Source organism: Protopterus annectens, chromosome 13.part0 (genome assembly GCF_019279795.1).
Source record: "Protopterus annectens isolate FY-2018-M chromosome 13.part0, PAN1.0, whole genome shotgun sequence".
Taxonomy (NCBI): Eukaryota; Metazoa; Chordata; order Ceratodontiformes; family Protopteridae; genus Protopterus; species Protopterus annectens.
The window spans coordinates 1,356,366,838-1,356,394,270 of record NC_056747.1 but is presented as its reverse complement, the minus strand read 5'-3'; the positions used below and the strand labels follow the sequence as shown (position 1 = coordinate 1,356,394,270).

Below are 27,433 nucleotides of genomic sequence, written 5' to 3'. Positions count from 1 at the left end.
GGGCCCCTCCTTTCAAAAGATTATCTCTCATTTGGGAGAGTGGGTCCCTCCTTTGAAAAGATTCTCTCTCATTTGGGAGAGTGGGCCCTCCTTTGAAAAGATTCTCTCTCATTTGGGAGAGTGGGCCCCTCCTTTGAAAATATTCTCTCTCATTTGGGAGAGTGGGTCCCTCCTTTGAAAAGATTCTCTCTCATTTGGAAGAGTGGGTCCCTCCTTTGAAAAGATTTTCTCTCATTTGGGAGAGTGGGTCCCTCCTTTGAAAAGATTCTCTCTCATTTGGGAGAGTGGATCCTTCATTCTCACTTGAATCTGCCCTTAATACTCCCTCTTTGCGTGCTTTAGTTCCCATTGATTCCTTTTCCTTGGGTCAGCCAGACCCAACTGGCCTCAAACAAGCCCAACTCTTGGTTTCTCCTGATGCTTCTATTTCTTATCTAGATGTCCCAGCTGTGGTAGAACACCAAAAGCATCAGTGAAGAAGTGGTGTTTGGATTCATTTCACGTGTCCCTCACAGAAGACACTGACCTCAATGAGGGGGAAGGGTCCACACAAACTCCCTTGGAAGATGTCTCCTTCGGAGACATTCTAGAACTTTTAAGGCTAAAGGGACATTGTTCCAATGAAACCCCTTCCCAGGAGGAGTTTGTATTTCTTGAGGCCTTTGGATCTGTCCCATCTATGTCTTGGGTGGTACCCTCTGCAGACAATTTACTTGATTTTGTATCCCAGCTGGCTTGGAAGGAGACAGATGTGGTGGAACAAATTCCCCATAAACCTGACAAAATGTTAGTTTCTGCCAGAGAAAGGGCACACTGGAGTAAGGGGACCATTGTGTATGTCATTGTGGTGGCAGGAGCCAGTAAACGGAAATGTCTGAAGAAAGCTCCTCTGTCCATCTCCAAAAAAGGGACTCTCAGGCATTGGATAGATTTGGGAAGTGGGTGTACAATTCAGCAATGTTGAATCTATGTGTGCTGAACTACATGGCCCACGTGACTCATTTACAGAGAGACTTGACATAGGATGCTTCCAAGTCTGATAGGTCAGCTCTCTTTAGCATCAAAGAGAAAGACACTCTTATGAGAAGTGAGTAGGAAGGGAAAATGCTTCTGTATTTAGAATCTGCTTTAACACCTCACAGATGTCTTTTACCCATAACCAGAAGGATGGTGAGCACCTAGGGTTCTGTAAATCACATGGTTCCCCCAGACACTCCTAGAGACAGGGGCCCCCAGGGCAGAGGGGGAATAATAATGGACATCACCCTAGAGACAGGGGTAGTACACGACATTAAGGATTTTGAGACCTGTACAATGACAAATGCTTTCAGTGTTTCTGAACTCTTGTCCAACTGTCATGTTCTGGAGTCAACTGGGGAGAGTGTTGGGATTTCCTCAGGATCTTTTCAAGGTCATCATGACCTTAACTACTCTCCTCTGAAGTCAAAAAGAGGTATTATGCTCTCTTATAGATGGACTCCCCCAGGCCTTCTGCCATCCCTCCAGTGTTGAAGGCCTTATGGATACCATTTCTTCTACTTCCCAGGCTCATAAGTCTCAGCCCCCTCTGCTTAAAAAACCTCACAGGTTATACAAGGTACCTGAGGCTCAAATGTTCTTATATAAGAATCCTTCTTCCAACCCTAGACAAACCTTTCAAATTGCTCTCTTCCCCTAAGCTTCTACCCTTTGACATAAACAGCAGTGTTATGAAAAGGTATATAAAGAAAGTATATACATGGGCCACCCTGGCCTTAACACCATAAACTACTAGACTGATATGAGCAGGTATGTGCTGGCTCTTCTGTCTGAATTTGGAGGCGTTCTGACTGACATGCCTGACTCAAGATCTACGACTTCTGCCATTTCCTTATTGAGGTCTACTTCTTCAGTGGCCCGTCACTGTTTCAAATGCAGTTGGTGATGATGATGATGCCTTTTCAGGTGGCTGCTTCAGGGTCATTTATATGAAGGTACTCCTGGCTTAGGATGCAATCTATTCCTGAATATATAAAAGCCAATTTGTTGGATTCTCCCTTGGAGACTCAGAATCTGTTTGGTTCTGTTGATGCCGAATTTTAAACCTACAAGTGTAAAGGGAAGGGTATGTAGGACCTTTATTTCTTTCACGATCCCCAAGTTTTAAAGGAATTATTCTCCTTAAGTCTTACTTTGTGTATAAGCAGCAGAAGCATCCCTTAAGCAGCAAGGGATCTTCTAAAAGGATGTTTCCTGATGAGCCTGGTCAAGATTCTAAAGGTCAGAAGCCATCTTTCCCTGTTGGTCAGGATTCTAGAGGTCAGAAGCCATCTTTCCCTGTTGGTCAAGATTCTAAAGGTCAGAAGCCATCTTTCCCTGTTGGTCAGGATTCTAGAGGTCAGAAGCCCTCTTTCACTGTCAGCTCTGCCTCTGTTTGACATTTATTCTTCCCTAACCCTCAGCCAGATTCCTCTTTCCCTCCAGTTAAGTCTGTCTTTTCCAATCTGGAAGGAGATCACCATGGATTCCTGGTTTCTTTCCACAATTTAAAAAGATTACTTCATGGTTTGGAAATCCCTTCCACCCTTTTCAGGGATTCCACCGTCTCAGCATTGCCAGCTTCCTCACTTTCCTTCTATTTTTCAGAATCTTTTATCCCAGGTAACTGTTTAGCCTGTTTTTCCCTCCCAGAGTGATAAATGATTTTATACCAGAATGTTTTTGTTTCCATGAAGGAGGGCTCTGGGAGACCCAGCCTGGATTTCTCATTTCTCAATACTTTTCTGAGATTCCCTTTTTTCAAAATGTTGTCTCTCCAGTCCTTGTTTCCTTTGCTGCTTCCTCAGGCCTACCTAGTCCCTCCGAACCTTAAGGATGTTTATCTCCACATTCCTGTCACCCTCTGTTCAGGAAATGTTTGCATTTCTCTGTTTGCTTGTCACATTATCACTTCCCTGCTTTGTCTTTTGTTCTTTCTACAATGCAGAGAGTCTTTACCAAATGTCTGGCTCTGGTAATAGCCTATTCAATCTCTATGATGTGCAGATTTTCCCTATCTAGATGGCCTTGTAATTCAAGCCCCTTCTCAGCAAATTCTTCTACAGCATCTCAGATTGCTTGTGCTTTTCAGTGTGCGGTTCACCCTCATTCTCAAAAAAATCTGTTCTGACCCCCTGACAGAATCTAGTTTTCCTTGGGTGCCAGGATTCAGCCCCTACCTATGATGGATTTTCTTCCACCCTCCAAGGTTACCTTCTAAATAGCTTTATTCAGGTCTCTTCATTGATATGTGGTGTCTGAAAGAGAGTTTTTGTGAGCCATGAGGTATATTATTACCACCATTCCTATGGTTCTTTTCACCAGACTCCACATGAGGAATCTTGAGCCATCTAAAGAAAATTTGGCAACATTATTGTCACCCTCTGAAGTTTCCCCTTCCTCTCTTGTCTGGTCAGACAGGAGTATCTGTGGTGGATTCATCAGATGTCTATAAATTCAGGCTTGGCACTTTCATCTCCTTCCCCCACTCAGGAGCTATATAGATGCTTCAGATGTGGGCTGGGGGGCTTCTTCAAACTACATCCTAGTCTAGGGAGTTTGGTCTCCTCAACAAACAGAGGGCCACATCAACATCAAAGAGATACGATCTCTACCTTTAGGTCTTCAAGCCCTGCATTCCCTTTCAGTTCTGGGTCCTCTCAGAGTTTTCAGAGACAGTGCCACTCTCACATGGTACATACACGAGAAAGGAAGCACAAAGTTACATTTTCTTTGGGGCCCAGCTCTCCTTGTTTGGAAGCTTGCTTTTAGCCATCATCTGATCTTTCAGGTAGTTTACATTTCCTCAGAGCACAATATAGTGGCAGGCAACTTGAGCAGGTCCAGGGCAGATGCTCACAAATGGATGCTTCACAAGGAGTTCTTCCTGGACATTATCCATTGGTGGGATACTCAGTTTTAGCAGTTTAGGTGCCACAAGCAGCTATTTTTGCTTCCCCTCGGGACAGGTTCTCTTCCAGATGGACAAATCCTCTGTGTTGGAAAGTGAATGCCATGTCTTTTTCTTAGAAAGGGATGTTCCTTTATGCTTATTCCCCTCTGTTGCTCAAGGTCCTACACAATATCATACGGGACAGTCCTAGAATCTTGTTGGTGACTCACTTGTGGCCAAGACAGCATCATTTCCCCCTTCTATTTCATCTGGCCAAGGACAGTTCTCACAAGTTACCTCACAGGATGGATCTCCTCACAAAGTACAAGGTCTCTCGCATTCAGCCACATCTGCTAACCCTGCATTTCATTCTTTGGTGATAGGGTTTTGATTCCTTTTTGACATCAGTTTTCTGAGGAATTGCTTTGGGTTTCACAGGAGGCCAGAAAACGCAGTACTGGAAAATCCAGTGTTGCTAAGTAGAATAGATTTTCTATTTGGTGTCACAAGCATGAACAAGACCTTCTTTTAGTGGGCATTCCTACAGTTCTTTGTTATTCATGGGATTTGTCCAGTTCTGGCCTGGCACATGTGGGAATTCCTACAGTTATTTGTTATTCATGGGATTTGCCCAATTCTGGCCTGGCACACATGGGCATTCCTACAGTTGTTTGTTATTCATGGGATTTGTCCAGTTCTGGCCTGGCACACGTGGGAATTCCTACAGTTATTTGTTATTCATGGGATTTGCCCAATTCTGGCCTGGCACACGTGGGCATTCCTACAGCTGTTTGTTATTCATGGAATTTGCCCAATTCTGGCCTGGCACACGTGGGCATTCCTACAGTTATTTGTTATTCATGGGATTTGCCCAATTCTGGCCTGGCACACGTGGGCATTCCTACAGTTATTTGTTATTCATGGGATTTGCCCAATTCTGGCCTGGCACACATGGGCATTCCTACAGTTGTTTGTTATTCATGGGATTTGTCCAGTTCTGGCCTGGCACACGTGGGAATTCCAACAGTTGTTTGTTATTCATGGGATTTGCCCAATTCTGGCCTGGCACACGTGGGCATTCCTACTATTATTTGTTATTCATGGGATTTGCCCAATTCTGGGCTGGCACACTCATCTGTTAAAGCTCATTTTTCAGCCATTTCTGTTTGTTAGTCTTTGGATCTATGACTTTCTTCTCAGTCTGAAGTTAAATAGTTTTTGAGATGCATTTTTCATATTAGGTCCCGAAGAAAACCCATTCTGCTTTCTTGGGACCTTCATTTTGCTCTGAAAAGATTATACAGCCCCACCCCCCCTTTGAACCTGCAAATTCTTCTACTCTGCAGTTCTATACATGGAGGACTGTTATATTGGTGATTCCTACTTTTTCCAAGACAGACTCTGAACTCCTTCTCACTTTTCTGTTTTTTCATAGCGATAGAGTTTCTCTTCACGACATTCCTTCATTTATGTCCAAGTGCTCAATGATTGTCCATGAATCAGTCCATTCATCTTCCTTCTTTTTCTCCTGCAGCTCATAATAGTGGTGAGAGGGTTCTACATACTTTATAGTTGCACAAAAACCTCAGATATTTTATTTGGCTAAGACTAAAGATGTAAGGAAATCTGAACAACTTTTTCTTTTTTTTTGCCAAGAAATTACATTTATTTGTTTCTAAGCAAACCTTCTCCTCTTGGATTCCTAAGGTCATTTCCTTTTGTTATTATTTTCATGGTAAGCAACTTTCTTCTTCACTTTATGCTCATTCTGTCAGGGTGATAACCACTTCTGGTGCTTTTTTCCAAGGGTCTTGATGTTAAATCCATTTTGGAAGCTGCTGCTTTGACTTGTATACATACGTTTACTAAACCCTACAAATTAGATGACGTTTCTAGGGTTAGAGTTGGATTTGTCAGGACCATCCTACATTTGTTTGTTTGAGGGCGCTTCTGTTTCTTCCTCCTGCCATCATCTTCAGTAGCTTTTATACTCTCCCTAAGGAATACTGCAACAGTGATAAGGAAGGACATAGTACAGTTGTGTAAGAACTTTCCAAAACAGTAGATGTCCACCTTTTCACTGTTGTTGTATTCTGTTCCCTTCCTCCTTCCTCTCTTTTGATCTTTCTCCTTACCTTCTGGCCAAGGGTCCATCTTTCTCCTCTTTCTGGATGCATATATCCTTCCTCCTCTGTTCCCTTTGGGTTGCTGTCATTCTCTTGAGCAATTCAGTTCTGAGGATCAGGTGCCTGTTCTTCACATATGTACAGTTAGGTACTCATTCTTCACTTAAGTACAGTTAGGTTCTCATTGTTCACTTATGTACAATTAGGTGCTCGTTCTTCACTTAAGTACAAATAGGTGTTCGTTCTTCACCTACGTACAATTAGGTGCTCGTTCTTCACTTACATACAATTAGGTGCTCGTTCTTCCCATACATACAATTAGGTGCTCATTCTTCACCTACGTACAATTAGGTGCTCGTTCTTCACGTACATACAATTAGGTGCTCGTTCTTCACTTACGTACAATTAGGTGCTCGTTCTTCACCTATGTACAATTAGGTGCTCGTTCTTCACTTACGTACAATTAGGTGCTCGTTCTTCACCTATGTACAATTAGGTGCTCGTTCTTCACTTAAGTACAAATAGGTGCTTGTTCTTCACTTAAGTACAATTAGGTGCTTGTTCTTCACTTACATAGAATTAGGTGCTCGTTCTTCACTTACATACAATTAGGTGCTCTTTCTTCACTTATATACAATTAGGTGCTTGTTCTTAACTTACGTACAATTATATGCTTGTTCTTCACATACGTGGAATTAGATGCTCATTCTCCACTTATGTACAATTAGGTGCTCGTTCCTTCCTTATGTACAATTAGGTGCTCATTCATCACTTACGTACAATTAGGTGCTCGTTCTTCACTTACGTACAATTAGGTGCTTGTTCTTCATTTACATACAGTTAGGTGCTTGTTCTTCACTTACGTACAATTAGATGCTCGTTCTTCACTTGCATACAATTAGGTGCTTGTTCATCACTTACGTACAATTAGGTGATCTTTCTTCACTTACGTACAATTAGGTGCTTGTTCTTCACTTAAGTACAATTAGATGCTCGTTCTTCACTTGCATACAATTAGGTTCTCGTTCTTCACTTGCATACAATCAAGTGCTCGTTGTTCACTTACATACAATTAGGTGCTCATTCTTCACTTAAGTACAATTAGGTGCTCGTTCTTCACATACGTACAATTAGGTGCTCGTTCTTCACTTGCAAAAATCAGGTGCTCGTTCTTCACTTGCATACAATTAGATGCTCGCTCTTCACTTATGTACAATTAGGTGCTCGTTCTTCACTTACATACAATTAGGTGCTCGTTCTTCACCTACGTACAATTAGGTGCTCGTTCTTCACTTACGTACAATTAGGTGCTCGTCTTTCACTTGCATACAATCAGGTGCTTGTTCTTCACTTATGTACAATTAGGTGCTCATTCTTCACTTACATACAATTAGGTGCTCATTCTTCACTTACATACAATCAGGTGCTCATTCTTCACTTGCATACAATTAGATGCTCGTTCTTCACTTATGTACAATTACATACAAGTGAAGAATGAGCACCTAATTGTACGTAAGTGGAGAACAAGCACCTAATTGTATGTAAGTGAAGAAAGAGCACCTAATTGTATGCAAGTGAAGAAAGAGCACCTAATTGTATGTAAGTGAAGAACGAGCACCTAATTGTACAGAAGTGAAGAACGAGCTCCTAACTGTACATAAGTGAAGAATGAGCACCTAATTGTATGTAAGTGAAGAACGAGCACCTAATTGTATGTAGGTGAAGAACGAGCACTTAATGAGAAGTGAAGAATCCACTGTACGTGTAGTGAAGAATGAGCACTAATTATGCGTAGTGAAGAACGAGCACCCATTGTATGAAGTGAAGAACGAGCACCTAATTGTACATAAGTGAAGAATGAGCATCTACCGTATGCAGTGAAGAACAGCCACTGTACAAGTGAAGAACAAGCACCTAATTGTACGTAAGTGAAGAATGAGCACCTAATTGTATGTAAATGAAGAACGAGCACCTAATTGTACCTAAGTGAAGAACGAGCATCTAATTGTATGTAAGTGTAGAATGAGCACCTAATTGTAAATAAGTGAAGAATAAGCATCTAATTGTACCTAAGTGAAGAACAAGCACCTAATTGTACATAAGTGAAGAATGAGCACCTAATTGTACGTAGGTGAAGAAAGAGCACCTAATTGTATGTAAGTGAAGAACGAGCATCTAATTGTACGTAAGTGAAGAACGAGCACCTAATTGTACGTAAGTGAAGAATGAGCACCTAATTGTACATAAGTGAAGAACAAGCACCTAATTGTATGTAAGTGAAGAACGAGCACCTAATTGTACGTAGGTGAAGAACGAGCACCTAATTGTATGTAAGTGAAGAACGAGCACCTAATTGTACATAGGTGAAGAACGAGCACCTAATTGTACGTAAGTGAAGAACGAGCACGTGATTGTACACAAGTGAAGAGCGAGCACCTAATTGTATGTAGGTGAAGAACAAGCACCTAATTGTACGTAGGTGAAGAACAAGCATCTAATTGTATGCAAGTGAAGAACGAGCACCTGATTGTATGCAAGTGAAGAACGAGCACCTAATTGTATGCAGGTGAAGAACGAGCACCTAATTGTACGTAGGTGAAGAACAAGCACCTAATTGTACATAAGTGAAGAACGAGCATATAACTGTATGCAAGTGAAGAACTAGCATCTAATTGTATGCAAGTGAAGAATGAGCACCTGATTGTGTGTAAGTGAAGAACAAGCTCCTAATTGTATGTAAGTGAAGAACGAGCACCTAATTGTACATAAGTGAAGAACGAGCATCTAATTGTATGCAAGTGAAGAACGAGCACCTGATTGTACGTAGGTGAAGAACGAGCACCTAATTGTATGTAAGTGAAGAACAAGCACCTAATTGTATGTAGGTGAAGAATGAGCACCTAATTGTATCTAAGTGAAGAATGAGAACCTAATTGTACATAAGTGAAGAACGAGCATCTAATTGTATGCAAGTGAAGAACGAGCACCTGATTGTATGCAAGTGAAGAACGAGCACCTAATTGTACGTAAGTGAAGAATGAGCACCTAATTGCATGCAAGTGAAGAATGAGCACCTAATTGTACGTAAGTGAAGAATGAGCACCTAATTGTATGTAAGTGAAGAACGAGCACCTAATTGTACATAGGTGAAGAATGGGCACCTAATTGTACGTAAGTGAAGAACGACCACCTAATTGTACGTAAGTGAAGAACGAGCACCTAATTGTACGTTGGTGAAGAACGAGCACCTAATTGTATGTAAGGGAAGAACGAGCACCTAATTGTACGTAAGTGAAGAACGAGCACCTAATTGTACGTAAGTGAAGAACGAGCACCTAATTGTACGTAGGTGAAGAACGAGCACCTAATTGTACATAAGTGAAGAACAAGCACCCAATGCGTGAAGAACGAGCACCTAATTGTACATAAGTGAAGAACAAGCATCTAATTGTATGCAAGTGAAGAACGAGCACCTAATAGTACATAAGTGAAGAACGAGCATCTAACTGTATGCAAGTGAAGAACGAGCACCTGATTGTACGCAAGTGAAGAACGAGCACCTAATTGTATGTAGGTACATACAATTAGATGCTCATTCTTCACTTACGTACAATTAGGTGCGCGTTCTTCACTTGCATACAATTAGGTGCTCATTCTTCACTTACGTACAATTAGGTGCTCGTTCTTCACTTGCATACAATCAGGTGCTCGTTCTTCACTTGCATACAATTAGATGCTCATTCTTCACTTATGTACAATTAGGTGCTTGTTCTTCGCTTACGTACAATTAGGTGCTCTTTCTACACTTACGTACAATTTGGTGTTTGTTCTTCACTTACGTACAATTAGATGCTCGTTCTTCACTTACATACTATTAGGTGCTCGTTCTTTACTTACATACAATTAGGTGCTTGTTCTTCACTTATGTACAATTAGGTGCTCATTCTTCACTTACATACAATTAGGTGCTCGTTCTTCACCTATGTACAATTAGGTGCTCATTCTTCACTTACGTACAATTAGGTGCTCGTTCTTCACTTACATACAGTTAGGTGCTCGTTCTTCGCCTACGTACAATTAGGTGCTCGTTCTTCACTTACGTACAAATACGTGCTTGTTCTTCACTTACGTACAATTAGGTGGTCATTCTTCACTTACATACAATTAGGTGCTCGTTCTTCACCTATGTACAATTAGGTGCTCATTCTTCACTTATGTACAATTAGATGCTCGTTCTTCACTTCTGTACAATTAGGTGCTTGTTCTTCACTAATGTACAGTTAGGTGCTCATTCTTCACTTACGTACAATTAGGTGCTCGTTCTTCAATTACATACAATTAGATGCTCGTTCATCACTTATGTACAATTAGGTGCTCGTTCTTCACTTCTGTACAATTAGGTGCTCGTTCTTCACTTATGTACAATTAGGTGCTCGTTCTTCACTTCTGTACAATTAGGTGCTTGTTCTTCCCTTACATACAATTAGGTGCTTATTCTTCACTTACATACAATTAGGTGCTCGTTCTTCACCTACGTACAATTAGGTGCTTGTTCTTCACTTACGTACAATTAGGTGCTCATTCTTCACTTACGTACAGTTAGGTGCTCGTTCTTCACCTACATACAATTAGGTGCTCGTTCTTCACCTACGTACAATTAGGTGCTCATTCTTCACTTATGCACAATTAGGTGCTCGTTCTTCACTTACATACAATTAGGTGCTCGTTCTTCACCTACATACAATTAGGTGCTCGTTCTTCACCTACGTACAATTAGGTGCTCATTCTTCACTTATGCACAATTAGGTGCTCGTTCTTCACCTACGTACAATTAGGTGCTCGTTCTTCACCTATGTACAATTAGGTGCTCATTCATCACTTATGTACAATTAGGTGCTCGTTCTTCACTTACGTACAATTAGGTGCTCATTCTTCACTTACGTACAATTAGGTGCTCGTTCATCACTTACGTACAATTAGGTGCTCGTTCTTCACTTACATACAATTAGGTGCTCGTTCTTCACTTACATACAATTAGGTGCTCGTTCATCACTTACGTACAATTAGGTGCTCGTTCTTCACCTATGTACAATTAGGTGCTTGTTCTTCACCTACGTACAATTAGGTGCTCGTTCACTTATATACAATTAGGTGCTCGTTCTTCACCTATGTACAATTAGGTGCTCGTTCTTCATTTACGTACAATTAGGTGCTCGTTCTTCACGTATATGCAATTAGGTGCTCGTTCGTCACTTACGTACAATTAGGTGCTCGTTCTTCACTTATATACAATTAGGTGCTCGTTCATCCCTTATGTACAATTAGGTGCTCATTATTCATTTACATGCAATTAGGTGCTCGTTCTTCACTTACGTACAGTTAGGTTCTTGTTCTTCACTTATGTACAATTAGGTGCTCGTTCTACACTTACAATTAGGTGCTCATTCTTCAATGATGTACAATCAGGTGCTCGTTCTTCACTTGCATACAATTAGATGCTCGTTCTTCACTTATGTACAATTAGGTGCTCGTTCTTCACTTACATACAATTAGGTGCTCGTTCTTCACCTACGTACAATTAGGTGCTCATTCTTCACTTTCGTACAATTAGGTGCTCGTTCTTCACTTGCATACAATCAGGTGCTCGTGCTTCACTGGCATACAATTAGATGCTCATTCTTCACTTATGTAAAATTAGGTGCTCATTCTTCACTTACATACAATTAGGTGCTCGTTCTTCACTTGCATACAATCAGGTGCTTATTCTTCACTTGCATACAATTAGATGCTCTTCTTCTTCACTTATGTACAATTAGGTGCTCGTTCTTCACTTGCATACAATTAGATGCTCGTTCTTCACTTATGTACAATTAGGTGCTTGTTCTTCACCTACGTACAATGAGGTGCTCGTTCTTCACCTACATACAATTAGGTGCTCGTTCTTCACTTGCATACAACCAGGTGCTCGTTCTTCACCTACGTACAATTAGGTGCTCGTTCTTCACCTACATACAATTAGGTGCTCGTTCTTCACTTGCATACAATCAGGTGCTCTTTCTTCACTTGCATACAATTAGATGCTCGTTCTTCACTTATGTACAATTAGGTGCTCGTTCTTCACTTGCATACAATTAGATGCTCATTCTTCATTTATGTACAATTAGTGCTCATTCTTCACCTACGTACAATTAGGTGCTCGTTCTTCACTTACGTATAATTAGGTGCTCGTTCTACACTTACATACATTTAGGTGCTCATTCTTCACCTATGTACAATTAGGTGCTCGTTCTGCACTTACATACAATTAGGTGCTCGTTCTTCACTTACGTACAATTAGGTGCTCGTTCTTCACCTATGTACAATTAGGTGCTCGTTCTTCACTTACATACAATTAGGTGCTCGTTCTTCACCTACGTACAATTAGGTGTTCGTTCTTCATTTACATACAATTTGGTGCTCGTTCTTCACCTACGTACAATTAGGTGCTCATTCTTCACTTACGTACAATTAGGTGCTCGTTCTTCACTTACCTACAATTAGGTGCTCGTTCTTCACTTACATACAATTAGGTGCTCTTTCTTCACCTACGTACAATTAGGTGCCTCATTCTTCACTTATGTACAATTAGGTGCTTGTTCTTCACCTACGTACAATTAGGTGCTCATTCTTCACTTACGTACAATTAGGTGCTCGTTCTTCACTTACATACAATTAGGTGCTCGTTCTTCACTTACGTACAATTAGGTGCTTGTTCTTCACTTGTACAATTAGGTGCTTGTTCTTCACTTACGTACAATTAGATGCTCATTCTTCACTTATGTACAATTAGGTGCTCATTCTACACTTACATACAATTAGGTGCTCGTTCTTCACCTACGTACAATTAGGTGCTCATTCTTCACTTACGTACAATTAGGTGCTCGTTCTTCACTTACATACAGTTAGGTGCTTGTTCTTCACCTACGTACAATTAGGTGCTCGTTCTTCACTTACGTACAATTAGGTGCTCGTTCTTCACTTGCATACAATTAGGTGCTCGTTCTTCACCTACGTACAATTAGGTGCTCGTTCTTTACTTACGTACAATTAGGTGCTCGTTCTTCACTTCTGTACAATTAGGTGCTCGTTCTTCACTTACGTACAATTAGATGCTTTTTCTTCACTTACGTACAATTAGGTGCTCATTCTTCACTTCTGTACAATTAGGTGCTCGTTCTTCACTTAAATACAATTAGGTGCTCTTTCTTCACTTACGTACAATTAGATGCTCGTTCTTCACTTACGTACAATTAGGTGCTCTTTCTTCACTTATGTACAATTAGATGCTCGTTCTTCACTTGCATACAATTAGGTGCTCGTTCTTCACTTACATACAATTAGGTGCTTGTTCTCCACTTACGTACAATTAGGTGCTCGTTCTTCACTTACGTACAGTTAGGTGCTCGTTCTTCACTTACATACAATTAGGTGCTCGTTCTTCACTTACATGCAATTAGGTGCTCGTTCATCACTTATGTACAATTAGGTGCTCGTTCTTCACCTATGTACAATTAGGTGCTCGTTCTTCACCTATGTACAATTAGGTGCTCGTTCTTCACTTATATACAATTAGGTGCTCATTTTTCACCTATGTACAATTAGGTGCTCGTTTTTCATTTACGTACAATTAGGTGCTCGTTCTTCACTTATATACAATTAGGTGCTCGTTCATCACTTATGTACAATTAGGTGCTCATTCTTCACTTATATACAATTAGCTGCTCGTTCATCACTTATGTACAATTAGGTGCTCATTCTTCATTTGCATACAATTAGGTGCTCGTTCTTCACTTACGTACAGTTAGGTGCTCGTTCTTCACTTACAATTAGATGCTCGTTCTTCACTTATGTACAGCATGTCTTGGATGTAGGACAAATGTCTGATGTATATTACCTGGAAAGGGCTAAAGGCTTGGGTATGCTGGTCGGACATATGACTGTCCTTGGTAGGATAGCTATTTCGTAAGAAATACTGCAATGGCAAAACATAGGACATCTTCTGCTATGGTAAGCTCTTATACAACTGTACTTTCCAAAAAAATACAACAGCGTCTCTTGGAAAACCTTAATTTTACTTGACAGTTTTGACACAGATGTAGCTGCCTATGAATCATGATAGCACTTTCATTCTTGTTGTACTGCTGATCTGCCTGCATACATGACTTTTTCTACCATCCTGACAGACAATATAGCAGGAAAGTGCTTCAAGTCAGACCTCTTAACGTACCTTTTTTTTGGAGGTACCTACCTATTGTCAGGCTTGATTTACCTCTTTCCACGAAGTTTCACTCTCTAGAAGTATGTACTTACTTTCAGGCTTGATTCATCCCTTCATGTGATGTTCTCAACCGTGCCACCAATCACATGTAATTTTATAGCTGTTTCATACATTGGAAAATAGACTACATGATCAGATACACGAATCTTAGAAACAAGAACGAAGGAAAAACTTCTGTGAACTCAAAACACCTTTGTAAAGCTCCACTGGGCACAAATTCAACACTAAGCCAGTAAAATACTGATAAGAAATGCAGAACACAATAACTTGAGTGCTTTCATTTAATCATCAGTGACACTAAGATTAATATTTTACTAGCTGGTTCCATTGTTCAGAGGGGTAGATTTCTCATACATTCCCTGTGAACTATGGACAGGTAGAAATGATGCTTTGATGCCAGTCAACCTATTCTGAGAGTATAGTAGTATTTAAGTCCTGCAACTGAATAGGGACTGACAGATGGCTGGGAGCCAAATACAAACACAAGGACAAGTGAAACACTGTCTGCCAAGTACTGCCCAGAGAGTATAGAATCATGTATCTCACAAGGCCTCACACAGCATCCTTTGAATGTGTTTGGTTCCTGTCAGACAAAAGGGAATACGATATAAAGAGACAATCTGGTCCTGCAAGAATGGTGGCAATTTATCTCACAACTGTGATCCTCCCTCCACCAAAAGCTTCATCTGGTGGCATGAGGGGACCAAACCATCAATAGTGACAGGGAAGGGTAGACTAGATGGTGGTATGAGGGTAACATACTATCAATAGTGACAGGAAACGGTAGACTAGATGGTGATATGAGGGGAAGATACCACCAATAGTGACAGGGAAGGGTAGACTAGATGGTGATATGAGGGGAAGATACCACCAATAGTTACAGGGAAGGGTAGACTAGATGGTAGTATGAGGAGAACATACCATCAATAGTGACAGGCAAGGGTAGTCTAGATGGTGATATGAGGGGAAGATACCACCAATAGTGACAGGGAAGGGTAAATTAGATGGTAGTATGAGGAGAACATACCATCAATAGTGACAGGCAAGGGTAGAGTAGATGGTGATATGAGGGGAAGATATCACCAATAGTGATAGGGAAAGAGAGACTAGATGGTGGTATGAGATGAACATACCATCAATTACAATAGGGAAGGGTAGACTAGATGATGGTATGAGGGGAACATACCATCAATAGCGAGAGGGAATGGTAGACTAGATGATGGTATGAGGGGAACATGCTATCAATAATGACAGGAAGGTTAGACAACATGGTGGTATGAGAGGAACATACCATCAATCATACCAGGGAGGAGTAGACTAGATGGTTTTATGAGGAGAACATACCAACAATAGCGACAGAGAATGGTAGACTAGATGGTGGCATGAGGGGAACACACCATCAATCGTGACAGGGAATGGTAGACTAGATGGTGGTATGATGGGGACATACCATTGATAGTGACATGGAAGGGTAGACTAGATGGTGGTATGACAGGAAGGTACCGTCAATAGTGACAGGGAAGGGTAGACTAGATGGTGGTATGATGGGAACATACCATCAATAGTGATAGGGAAGGGTAGACTAGATGGTAGTATGAGGGGAACACACTACCATAGGTTCATAGGTTCATAGGTTAGTACTAGGCTACCTGCCCTTTCAGGCATTTTTAAGCCTAGCCAGCTACCCCATGCGAGAGTCAAAAGCTGCACCTTGTGTCTGTAAGATAAACACCTTAACCATTAGGCCAACCTCCCACCCATAATGGTTGCACTGGGGATTGAACCCAGGATCTTCTGCATGTTAAGCAGACATGATAACCACTACACTACAGGACCTACAGACTATCAATAGTGAAAGAGAAGGGTAGACTAGATGGTGGTGGGGAACATACCATCAATAGTGAAAGGGAATGGTAGACTAGATGGCAGTATGAGGGGAACATACCATCAGTAGTGAGAGGGAAGGTAGTATGAGGGGAACATACCATCAGTAGTGATAGGGAAGGGTAGACTAAGATGGTTAGTAAAGAAAAGCACTAAACATGTTACGGACTACATCTTTTTCTGTTTGACGTATAATGCTTTGTGGGTGTCTAATGATAAATGCAGTCAGAAGTAATGCCTACCCAGACTGTTTGGTTAGTAAATGAATAAAAACATGATTACCACTCAAGTTAACAAACGTAGTCCAGAGTAAGTAGAACAATAAATATTCCATTATGTGAACTAATGTTTGTGATATCACAGTATACTTAAACAAATTAATTTTCCCTTCTATTACCAATTAGAAAACCGTTCATTTACTAAACAAACTCATTTTGTCATACAGCATAACCAAATATCTGCACTTGATATTATACTTTGCAACTTCACTTTCTGACACTCCATTAATATTTTTTTTTCCAGATATACTCATAGCGGGAGGAGATATTCTCAAATTTGCAGGTATGTGATCTGTGATATGTTATTAATTAGAGTTAGCTCACAATCAGTACTGCAGCAGATGTAAATGTTGATTTCTCACCTGCTGAAAGAAAAAAATCAGTGAGTTGTTTAACTGTTGCTTACAGAACCTTCATTGGTAGGATGAGGCTTAATTAAACATCCGTTGTCAGCAGAAGTTATCTATATACTTGAGGTTATCTACACACCCAGACACTGAAATACCTAGTCTAAAGTGGTAGCTGTTAAGGTGTAGTCAGATGGACTGAACAGGGGATGGTGGGATGAATGAATGAATGAATGAATGGTATTGGTAGAGATGGTGTGTATGTGGCTGTGGGGCATATATATGCATCTTACAAGATGTTGCCTGAAGTCATGAAGCAGATACTCACTACAAAGTTACTGTTACTTAAGTTCTTAAACTGTATAAGTGAGACAATGAATCACACTCAGGCTTTGCTAAATGTATATCATCTCATGAAGTGACCCTCGTAAGTATGTGGTGACATGTAGCAGAACATGGCAGTACAGTGGTGTGATGGTTGGTGTTGCTTAGTTCACCAGTTTAGTTCCTGGCTGGCATACCTTCTATGTGCAGTCTGCATATCCTCCTTGCATGGGTTTTCACAGGTGCTCTCTCACAGCATCCCACATCCCAAAGACAATCCTCCAAACTGTCATTAGATGTGTGTGTGCAGTGCATGAGTGAGCATATGTGTGCTTTTCAGCAATGTTTTGACACCCTTTTCAGTATTAGTTCAAAGCCTTGCACCCTATGAATGATAGGATAGGCTCTGTCTTCCCCATGACCCTGCACTGAGTTAAGCAGGTTGTCATACAATGAAAGAGTAAATGAGTATGTTAGAATACATAATTAATTCATATGTACACCCTTAAATGTAGCCCATAGCCCTATAGTATAATTCAGCCCATTTTTTTTAAGTTAGTGGTATGCTGTGAAGATATGTGAAGGCTGCCAGACTAGCTAGATAGAATTTTGTAGATAATGCTGTCATTTGTAAATATTAATATAAGCAACAGGCTGTTCTCTTAAATAAGAAAATTGTTTTGGATGTTGAACTTCAAAAAATGTAACCACATTTCACTCTGCAAGCATTATATAATTGTTTGATCTCAAAACTCAGAGCCGAGATGTCTGGATGAAGGAATTCTTGCTATTGTTTTGAGACCAGAGTTAATTGCTAGAATTTGCACGTGTAATGTCTTTTATTGCTGTAGGTTCCTGACCAGGTGCAAGATCAAAAGGGCTGCTAAACTCTGAGGTTCTGTTAGCCTGGGAACCAGAGAAAAAAGTATGTAATCTGAAATGAGTCAGTAGTACTGTGTTATCAATTTAAGGACAGAGAGAGAGAGAGAGAGAGAGAGAGAAAGAGACTCAGAGCATTTTGCATTGGTCTTGAGAGCATCCAACTCACTAGCACTCTGCTTGTGCTCTGTATGTAAGTAGGATCTTAGACTTTAGTGTTTCTCTTAGAAATAGCTAGGAAATGGGAAGATTAGACTAGTTCTTCTCTGTATTGATGTCAGACGTATTCTACTGTATTATTTTAAGCATCTCTCTGTGATCTCTGAACTCTTGACTAGCACTGTGTAGTAAGAAGTATTGTCTTGTGTTCTTATTATTTATTATTAAATATTTTTAAACCTTTCAACTATGGCTGTTTTATGTAGAGATAATTTAAGCTCTACAGCACATTGCATGTATATAGTGATACTGGCCAAGCCACTCCAATAAGCCTTAAAATGTTCTGGCCACACTAATTGGCTAATAATATTGCACAGTAATAATTGGACACCCTTTGATAAGGGCCTTTTTAGTAGCTGATAAGTAAGGGTCTCGGTGGCAGTGATTACTACCTTATAGCCTGGACAGAAGGAGCACAGCTAGTGAACCTGTGCCAGCCTTCCCCAGGAGTGTCTGTGTGGTTGTATATAAATCATACTTCAAAGTGTGTATGTGTGTGTCAGCTATTTGGGCAGGGACATGAAGCACTAGTTGGACAGAGAGAGTGCTAGGAAGACTTGGATTGGGACCCTGGCTAAGGACTCCACTCTATAGCTGTGCCAGTTGGGAGTCTTATTTTGGATCTGGAGATAAAGGGAGAAACCAGCCCTAGACTGACTGTGATCTCTGTGTGCTGTTAAGGAAAATTGTACTTTACTGTGTGTGTATTTGTTATCTTCCCCAATGTGGACACTCCTGACTGGTGTTAGTGGTGAGGACTGGGGCTTCTGGATTGCTGGGCAATTGCATTGGCATCACACATGCATAGACATACAGATACAGAGAAGGGCATATTAACTGTTTATCTAGGCTGTCTGGGCATACAGATACACAGAAGCAGGACATAGTAACTGTTTATATAGGCTGTCCAGACATACAGGTACTCAGAAGGACATAGTGGCTGTTTATATAGTCTGCTCAGTGTTTGCAGCTAATGCCTTTCAGCCACCAGTCCCTGCAGCTTTAACTTTTGGATTTACTGTAATTAATAAAAGACAAATTACATTTTGCAGAGTTGGGAACTCTGCTCAATGTGTACAGCTAACACCAAATATCCATCACAATTTCATTCTTTCCTATTCTAGGTTAGCATGGTTGAAAAAATTAATTTCTGCAGAGCCAGGAATTCTGTTATTTCTGTAAAATTCATTCTTAATTGGATGTAGGAACTACCAATATTAATTAATGCTGCAGCCATAAGGACCACTCAGTACATGAAACTTTCTCTGGCTGCTAACCTTTACTTTCCAATCTGATAAAGTAGTTTTCCTCTTGCCTCTCTAGTTGTTGACAAAATGAAAGTAATCGAGAAACAGGAAACAAAAGATAAAGTTGGCATACAGCTCCTACCAGAAAAACTAACATGCTCACCATCCATTTACTGTAGCTTGCAGAGCGCTTGACATGCTCACCATCCATTTACCATAGCTTGCAGAGTGACTGACATGCTCACCATCCATTTACCGTAGCTTGCAGAGTGACTGACATGCTCACCATCCATTTACCGTAGCTTGCAGAGCAACTGACATGCTCACCATCCATTTACCATAGCTTGCAGAGCAACTGACATGCTCACCATCCATTTACCGTAGCTTGCAGAGCAACTGACATGCTCACCATCCATTTACCATAGCTTGCAGAGCAACTGACATTCTCACCATCCATTTACCGTAGCTTGCAGAGCGACTGACATGCTCACCATCCATTTACCGTAACTTGCAGAGCGACTGACATGCTCACCAACCATTTACCGTAGCTTGCACAGTGACTGACATGCTCACCATCCATTAACGTAGCTTGCAGAGCGAGTGACATGCTCACCATCCATTAACATAGCTTGCAGAGTGAGTGAAAGAGCTTGCTTATGTAATGTAGAGATACAGACTGACTTCTGCAGTAATTAGCAGTCACTATCTGAGGTGCTTTTTCAAAGTCCAAAGACCATAACTGTGTTTCCTAGAAGAGAGTAAATTTGTGAAAGGGGAAGCATGTACATATTCTGAGATTACAGTATCCTTGCATATTCTCACTGTACATTGATTTCAAAATTTTAAGTGCCAGGATGTGTAAGGCAAAGACCCTTTATCAGGAGTTTTAGGGGGGCAAAGACATCTTGCAAAAGCACTTTTAAAATGTAATGGTGAATTTCTGAATGTACTGGGTACAGGTTGATTTGCATTTTCATTTTTAAGTCTCAGAGCTCACAGTATTGAGGCTTGCATTTCTGACAGGGAGACCACTGTCTCTGTATGCACTTATTTTTAGTGGCTAGCTGCTGGCAACCAGATGGCCTGCTGTCAGTGCTACAGATCAGCAAAATCAGTAAGCAAAGTAAAATGAGTGTCTGAGCCTGACATGTAAGTAATTGTGAACAGTTACGGGAAATGTGTGGTACAGGTGTGTTTGACACTGAGGACTGGAATCTGTACTGCTGGGCACCTGCCTGCTTATTTATTCTGTCATTCTGCTGAAATGTTAAATGTTTCTGTGTGGGACAATAATACTGTGCCCTTTTTTGCTTTTTAGTTGGTGAGAAGTTGCCTCCCTGTAATTTAGTAGGATTCTTTATGAATAGTTTGCGTTCCATGCAATGAGTGATGTACATAAGTTATTCAAAGAGTAATTCACAGTAAGGTTTAGGGTAGCCCTAGACTTCCTCTCAGACAATGTGGCTCATTTATGAGGCAAGACCTCACAATTAACAAATATATCAGTGAGAGTGGAGCGTATACCATGCAGGTCAATCGACTAAGTTGTTTTGCTGTGAGCATTCGCTAGGAAAGACTTTGTGTAACTTGTAATTGAAAAAAAAAACTTATCCATGTGACCTACTATGCTATCATCAATTTGCCTAGTAACCTGCTGGGGGGGGGGTTCATTTATGACATGCAAGGTGGAAGCAAAGGCATTCAAGTCTAATGAGTCAGATGGAGAGTGGATGACAGGTCACTGACAGGATAGGCAGACATGCATTGAGAGGTCAGGCTCTGCCCTGAGAAGAGGAGAGTAGAGACTGAAATATTAAGAAGACAGAGAGTGTAGAAGGAGATCAACCAAGTACTGTCATGCAGAGCTGTAGTTGGACACAGGTCAGTAGATACCAGGCCAAAAGGAAGGAAGGAGGTTGATGGGACTGCAAACAGTGTCACAGTGGTTGTGGGGGGGGGGGATTGTAGGTGGAAAGCATTCATTGCTGGGATGGGTTTAGGAATTGACTGGGACTCTGTTCACTACAACAAAAGGTATGTGAGGTGTGGCTGTCTTCAGACATTGTCACTCAGGACATGGGGACTGCAGAAGACACAGCCAGTATCAGGAGAGAGGAGTGTTGTATTTTCAGCAGTGTCTGTACTACTTGGTTGCTTTCTTTGTATGTACTTCCAACACGAGTGGTGTTTGTCAAGCATCGTGCATCATTTAGTTTAAGTATTTGTTAGAAGAATAAGTGAAGTGATTCATTACAGACTCCTTCACAGTATGCCATGACCTACAACAAGGGTAAAGATATGCTAACAACTCACCATTTCACTATTACATAAATCAGCGTATTTGCCAAAAAGATGTGCTTATTTTTCTTATGTATATTATAAAAATATTTTCTGAATCCTATGTAAGTACTCTCCCCAACCTACAAAAGCCCTTATTCTAAAGCCCTGTCTACGAATCCTTTAAGCTAAAGTTTAAAAGAATATATAAGACTGCAGGTAAGTAAAAATAAACTCTACCTCAAAAAAAGAAAAACCCTACACCTACCCATAGCAAATCTCAAACTAATTAATCTGACCTTACTTAAAAAATAACGGGAGGAGCAAAAATGAAATGGCAAAAGCTGCGACCTTCCAAAAGGAAAATCACATTGCAGGCAAAATAGACCAAAGAATGTAAAAATAAAGAAGTTTATACTTGCAAAAAAAAGCATAACTAAGCTAGAAAATTAAATCATAATATAATCCTCACGAGACTGTTAAAATAAAACAAAAGCTTTACTTAAAGCCTTAACAAAACTTAGAAAAGCACCTTAGAATTAACAAACAGTAATGAAATATCCAGTTCATAAGGACCTACAGAAACCAAGGTAAGGTCTAATTCAAAAGACATCTTAAGCAGGCAATGGAATTGCCTTGTCCAACTGAAATAAACACTAAAAAGTCATTCAAAATAAAAAAAAAGTTAAAAAGGAGGGAAGATAATAGAATATGTGTGGGCGGAGGCCTAGTTTTTATGATGTGTAGTATCTTGTACTTCAAAATTAGGGAACTCATTCTCATGACTTTTAACTTCACCACTCATCACAAAACTTGTTCCTTAGTCATAGAGTACAAGACGCTTCAGGTAATACACTCCAGAACACACACACACACACACACACACACACACACACACACACACACACACACACACACACACACACACACACACACACACACACACACACACACACACACACACACACACACACACACACACACACACACACACACACACACACACACACACACACACACACACACACACACAGCCATGTCCAAACACACACACACACACACACAGTCATGTCCAATGAATGTGATTACACAAACTTCTTATAGCATAATGCTTAGCATCAGTGGTCTGCAGAGTTCAAAGCAGTAGTGCTTCAGGAATCCGCAGTAGCCACTCTTCATTTTTACTGCTGCTAGAATTCCTTTTGTAGGCTCATACTGACATGTAAGTATTTATGAATACAGGCCACCTTTCACAGTACAGTAAGCAAATAATCAGAAAAATAAGTTTTATTATGATAGAACTATTTTGTGTGCTATATGAAAATACTAAAACTCAAATAAAAACTTTCAATTAACAGAGCAAAACTGAACCCATTAGAAAGACATACGTTTTATACATTGCCATAAATGAATGTATGTATCAGTGTAAAACCATCCTCTCACAAATAGTAATGAAATGTGCGTCACTGTTCATCATAACAGGACTTTATTCATAGAAACTGCATGGTCATATGAGAAAAGCAGTTCATTAGCAAAATCTGTTCGGAAAGTGGCAAAGTAGCGGCAGAGTTACCATTTGTTGAAATGTGTTAAAGTAGCGGCAGAGTTACCATTTGTTGAAATGTGTTAAAGTAGCGGCAGAGTTACCATTTGTTGAAATGTGTTAAAGTAGCGGCAGAGTTACCATTTGTTGAAATGTGTTAAAGTAGCGGCAGAGTTACCATTTGTTGAAATGTGTTAAAGTAGCGGCAGAGTTACCATTTGTTGAAATGTGTTAAAGTAGCGGCAGAGTTACCATTTGTTGAAATGTGTTAAAGTAGCGCAGAGTTACCATTTGTTGAAATGTGTTAAAGTAGCGGCAGAGTTACCATTTGTTGAAATGTGTTAAAGTAGCTGCAGAGTTACCATTTGTTGAAATGTGTTAAAGTAGCGCAGAGTTACCATTTGTTGAAATGTGTTAAAGTAGCGCAGAGTTACCATTTGTTGAAATGTGTTAAAGTAGCGGCAGAGTTACCATTTGTTGAAATGTGTTAAAGTAGCGCAGAGTTACCATTTGTTGAAATGTGTTAAAGTAGCGGCAGAGTTACCATTTGTTGAAATGTGTTAAAGTAGCGGCAGAGTTACCATTTGTTGAAATGTGTTAAAGTAGCGGCAGAGTTACCATTTGTTGAAATGTGTTAAAGTAGCGCAGAGTTACCATTTGTTGAAATGTGTTAAAGTAGCGGCAGAGTTACCATTTGTTGAAATGTGTTAAAGTAGCGGCAGAGTTACCATTTGTTGAAATGTGTTAAAGTAGCCGCAGAGTTACCATTTGTTGAAATGTGTTAAAGTAGCGGCAGAGTTACCATTTGTTGAAATGTGTTAAAGTAGCGGCAGAGTTACCATTTGTTGAAATGTGTTAAAGTAGCGGCAGAGTTACCATTTGTTGAAATGTGTTAAAGTAGCGGCAGAGTTACCATTTGTTGAAATGTGTTAAAGTAGCGCAGAGTTACCATTTGTTGAAATGTGTTAAAGTAGCGCAGAGTTACCATTTGTTGAAATGTGTTAAAGTAGCGGCAGAGTTACCATTTGTTGAAATGTGTTAAAGTAGCGCAGAGTTACCATTTGTTGAAATGTGTTAAAGTAGCGCAGAGTTACCATTTGTTGAAATGTGTTAAAGTAGCGCAGAGTTACCATTTGTTGAAATGTGTTAAAGTAGCGGCAGAGTTACCATTTGTTGAAATGTGTTAAAGTAGCGGCAGAGTTACCATTTGTTGAAATGTGTTAAAGTAGCGGCAGAGTTACCATTTGTTGAAATGTGTTAAAGTAGCGGCAGAGTTACCATTTGTTGAAATGTGTTAAAGTAGCGCAGAGTTACCATTTGTTGAAATGTGTTAAAGTAGCGCAGAGTTACCATTTGTTGAAATGTGTTAAAGTAGCGGCAGAGTTACCATTTGTTGAAATGTGTTAAAGTAGCGGCAGAGTTACCATTTGTTGAAATGTGTTAAAGTAGCGGCAGAGTGTTACCATTTGTTGAAAAGTGTTCCCTGCTTTTCTCACTCTGCAGTTTTTACTGCACGTATAAAAACTCCTCTTACCCAGAGACAAATATCACTGTAATAATGAGAACATAGACAGAACACTCATGTCTTACAAGCTGCATTAGTCTTTCCTTTCTTCCTTTTTTCTTTTTTCTTTTTTGTTATTTTTTTTTTTGTTTTTTTTGTTTGCTTTTTCTTCCGTGGTCCCTAGTTTGGTGCTGATCAAGACAGAACTACTTCAGTTATTTAATGCTTCACACTTGCAAGGTCTTGAGGTTCTGCACTTTGCACCCCTACATTTTCTTTGTACATTTCTTATTTTTCAATTTGTTTTATTGTTCTTTTCTTAAACTGTGACCCTGTGCATACAAGATAAGTTTACTTCAGAGAAACAGTCCTAGTATATATACATATATATTATGTTACCTCAGCATAGAACTGTAGCTATAGCTCTATAAGGAGGGCCCTACCAGTTTAACCCATGGTGAGAAGTTCTGCTTTTTCCAAGACACATCATAATCTTCTGAAAAAGAGAACTGTACTCGTGCATGAGTGTAATTCCAAAATCTGTTCTTCCACTTCTCATCCTAAGGTGAAGGAATAATGCTTGGTTTATTCTTTATTGCTGTTGTAGTTCTTACATTCATGTTCTCGCTCCATCACGACTTAGTTGTGTAACTCTGCTACTCCCCTATAAGGGGTTAAGGTCTGTTTTTTTTAAATTTTTCTGATGCTAAATTTCTGGATTTTACATTGCAGAAATTGTATCACTCTAGTCATTGGGATCAAAATTAAGTGCACCTGTTTTCTTAATTTCTCCATTGCCTGCTACACAGACACTGTCCACCATCTGGCTACCTCTTTCTGACTGCAACCTTCTTGTAGTAGTGATTTTCCATATTCTAAACTTGTTCCTCTTGAAGATTTTTAATTTGGTAAAAAATAGGCAGTAGCTGAACAGGTGCCAGTCTTTCTGGTACACAGAATCTCATAGTGACTGCCCAAACACTGGCCTCTAGGGCAGTGTTTCCTCCATTTACAGACTACCCCATGCAAGCCTTTTGATACTGATGTATATAAAGTAAGCTCCCCAGTAACAGCCCCTTCAGTGCAAATACCCCAGTGTTGGCCCCCTATTTACTGACCACTACATGCATATGCATGTCTGACTGCTGCTAGACACTCCATGTTACCCCTGAAAACATCCAAATTATTCCTACTTTCTGGGTGCTGGACATCAAGTTTCCAATGTTCCACCTACTGATCACCTGTTTTGGCCAATAAGTTTTTTTTTTTTTTTTTTTTAAGATTACAAATGTAATTATCGTAAAAACAAAAACCAACAAGCAGACAATTACCAAAACTACTGTGAAATCCAGTACATTTTATTGTTGACAAATAATTGCCACTTCTCCAGTCACTGCACCTTTCAAAATGTTACAGCAGTGTCAAATTACACAGAAATGGAGAACAGCTACCGAGGTGCAGTGTTCTTCATTATCAGTCACTTAATTCCATGCCAGTGCCATCCTCCCACAGTTTCTGTAACGTGCCAGTTGTATATCGTGTCCAAAGAACGCTGGGAGATGTAGTGCTGATGTGCCAGATTTAATTCCTTTTACTGATAAGTCTGAACTACAGCTCCCACACAACAGCAGACCAGAGCTGATCCAGGACAGTAGGAGTTAGAGCATGCTCCCAGTGATAGACACTGAAGCAGGACAGTGCAAGACATCCATGCACACTTTTCACTGATGTGTCTAAAGTTATTTAGCTGGCAAGTCAGTCAGGTTGTGGGATTTTTATTCAAGCTGGTTGAATTCTAAAGGAGGTGACTCCCACAAAATGTGGCTGACTTGGGAGGCTACACCATTCTAAAAGAAATGGCTGCATGTAAGAGTCTGTTTTGCAGCTAGAAGTGATGTAATTCATTTCTGCAGCAACAGCAGCTCAACATAAGGGGAAAACAGTTATGGGAGACCCCTACCATAATGATAGATCTTTAAGATGTAACTGGAGGCAAACTGTTACCCTCTTTGCCACCTTTCTCTAGGTATTCGTACATACCTGACACTTCTTCTTATTTTTCGTTTTGCTTGCTGCTTTATACTAAGTTAATGGAATGTGTTTATTTCAGAGTTATGGACTTTTTCGTTAATTCGTTTGGAGGGTCTGTGCCCACCTTAACCCCCCCACACACACACATTCTCTCCACCTTTAAACAAAACATAAATTATGTGCGTGGGGGGGGGGGTTAAACAGTGGCCACCCCTTTACAAATATAAGAAGCATCAAACTAATCTCATCCTGTCCTTTGAAGAGAGACAATGCCTTGACAAGACCATCTTATACTGACCTTGCAAAAACAAAAAGACAAATGAAGACTGACCAGTCGTACAATATGATGGCTTGATGTGCAGAAAAATTACCCAGCCTCTATTTTAGACTTCATGTTCATACAGTGTTTTTTCTTTTTTTTTTCTGATATATATATATATATATATATATATATATATATATAAAACCTTTTTTGTACTTTGTTAGACTATATATCTTGTGTCTATAGTGTTATTCTGCAGGCTCCATTACATGGAAACTGCACCCA

General features: G+C 40.1%; 1 protein-coding gene and 1 non-coding gene across 2 annotated transcripts in view; one reads left to right on the top strand and one right to left on the bottom strand.

The window, feature by feature from the left end:
• The window catches only part of ADCY10 (adenylate cyclase 10), a 376,739-nt gene that overhangs the window by 50,471 nt on the left and 298,835 nt on the right, over window positions 1-27,433 (top strand). The window contains exon 3 of the mRNA XM_044054989.1: window positions 16,760-16,798. Coding sequence (XP_043910924.1) covers window positions 16,760-16,798 — 39 coding nt within the window. The remainder of the gene's footprint in view (window positions 1-16,759; window positions 16,799-27,433) is intronic.
• Window positions 16,117-16,189, bottom strand: TRNAV-AAC. Its single transcript has one exon. It is a non-coding gene; the product is annotated as a tRNA-Val (tRNA).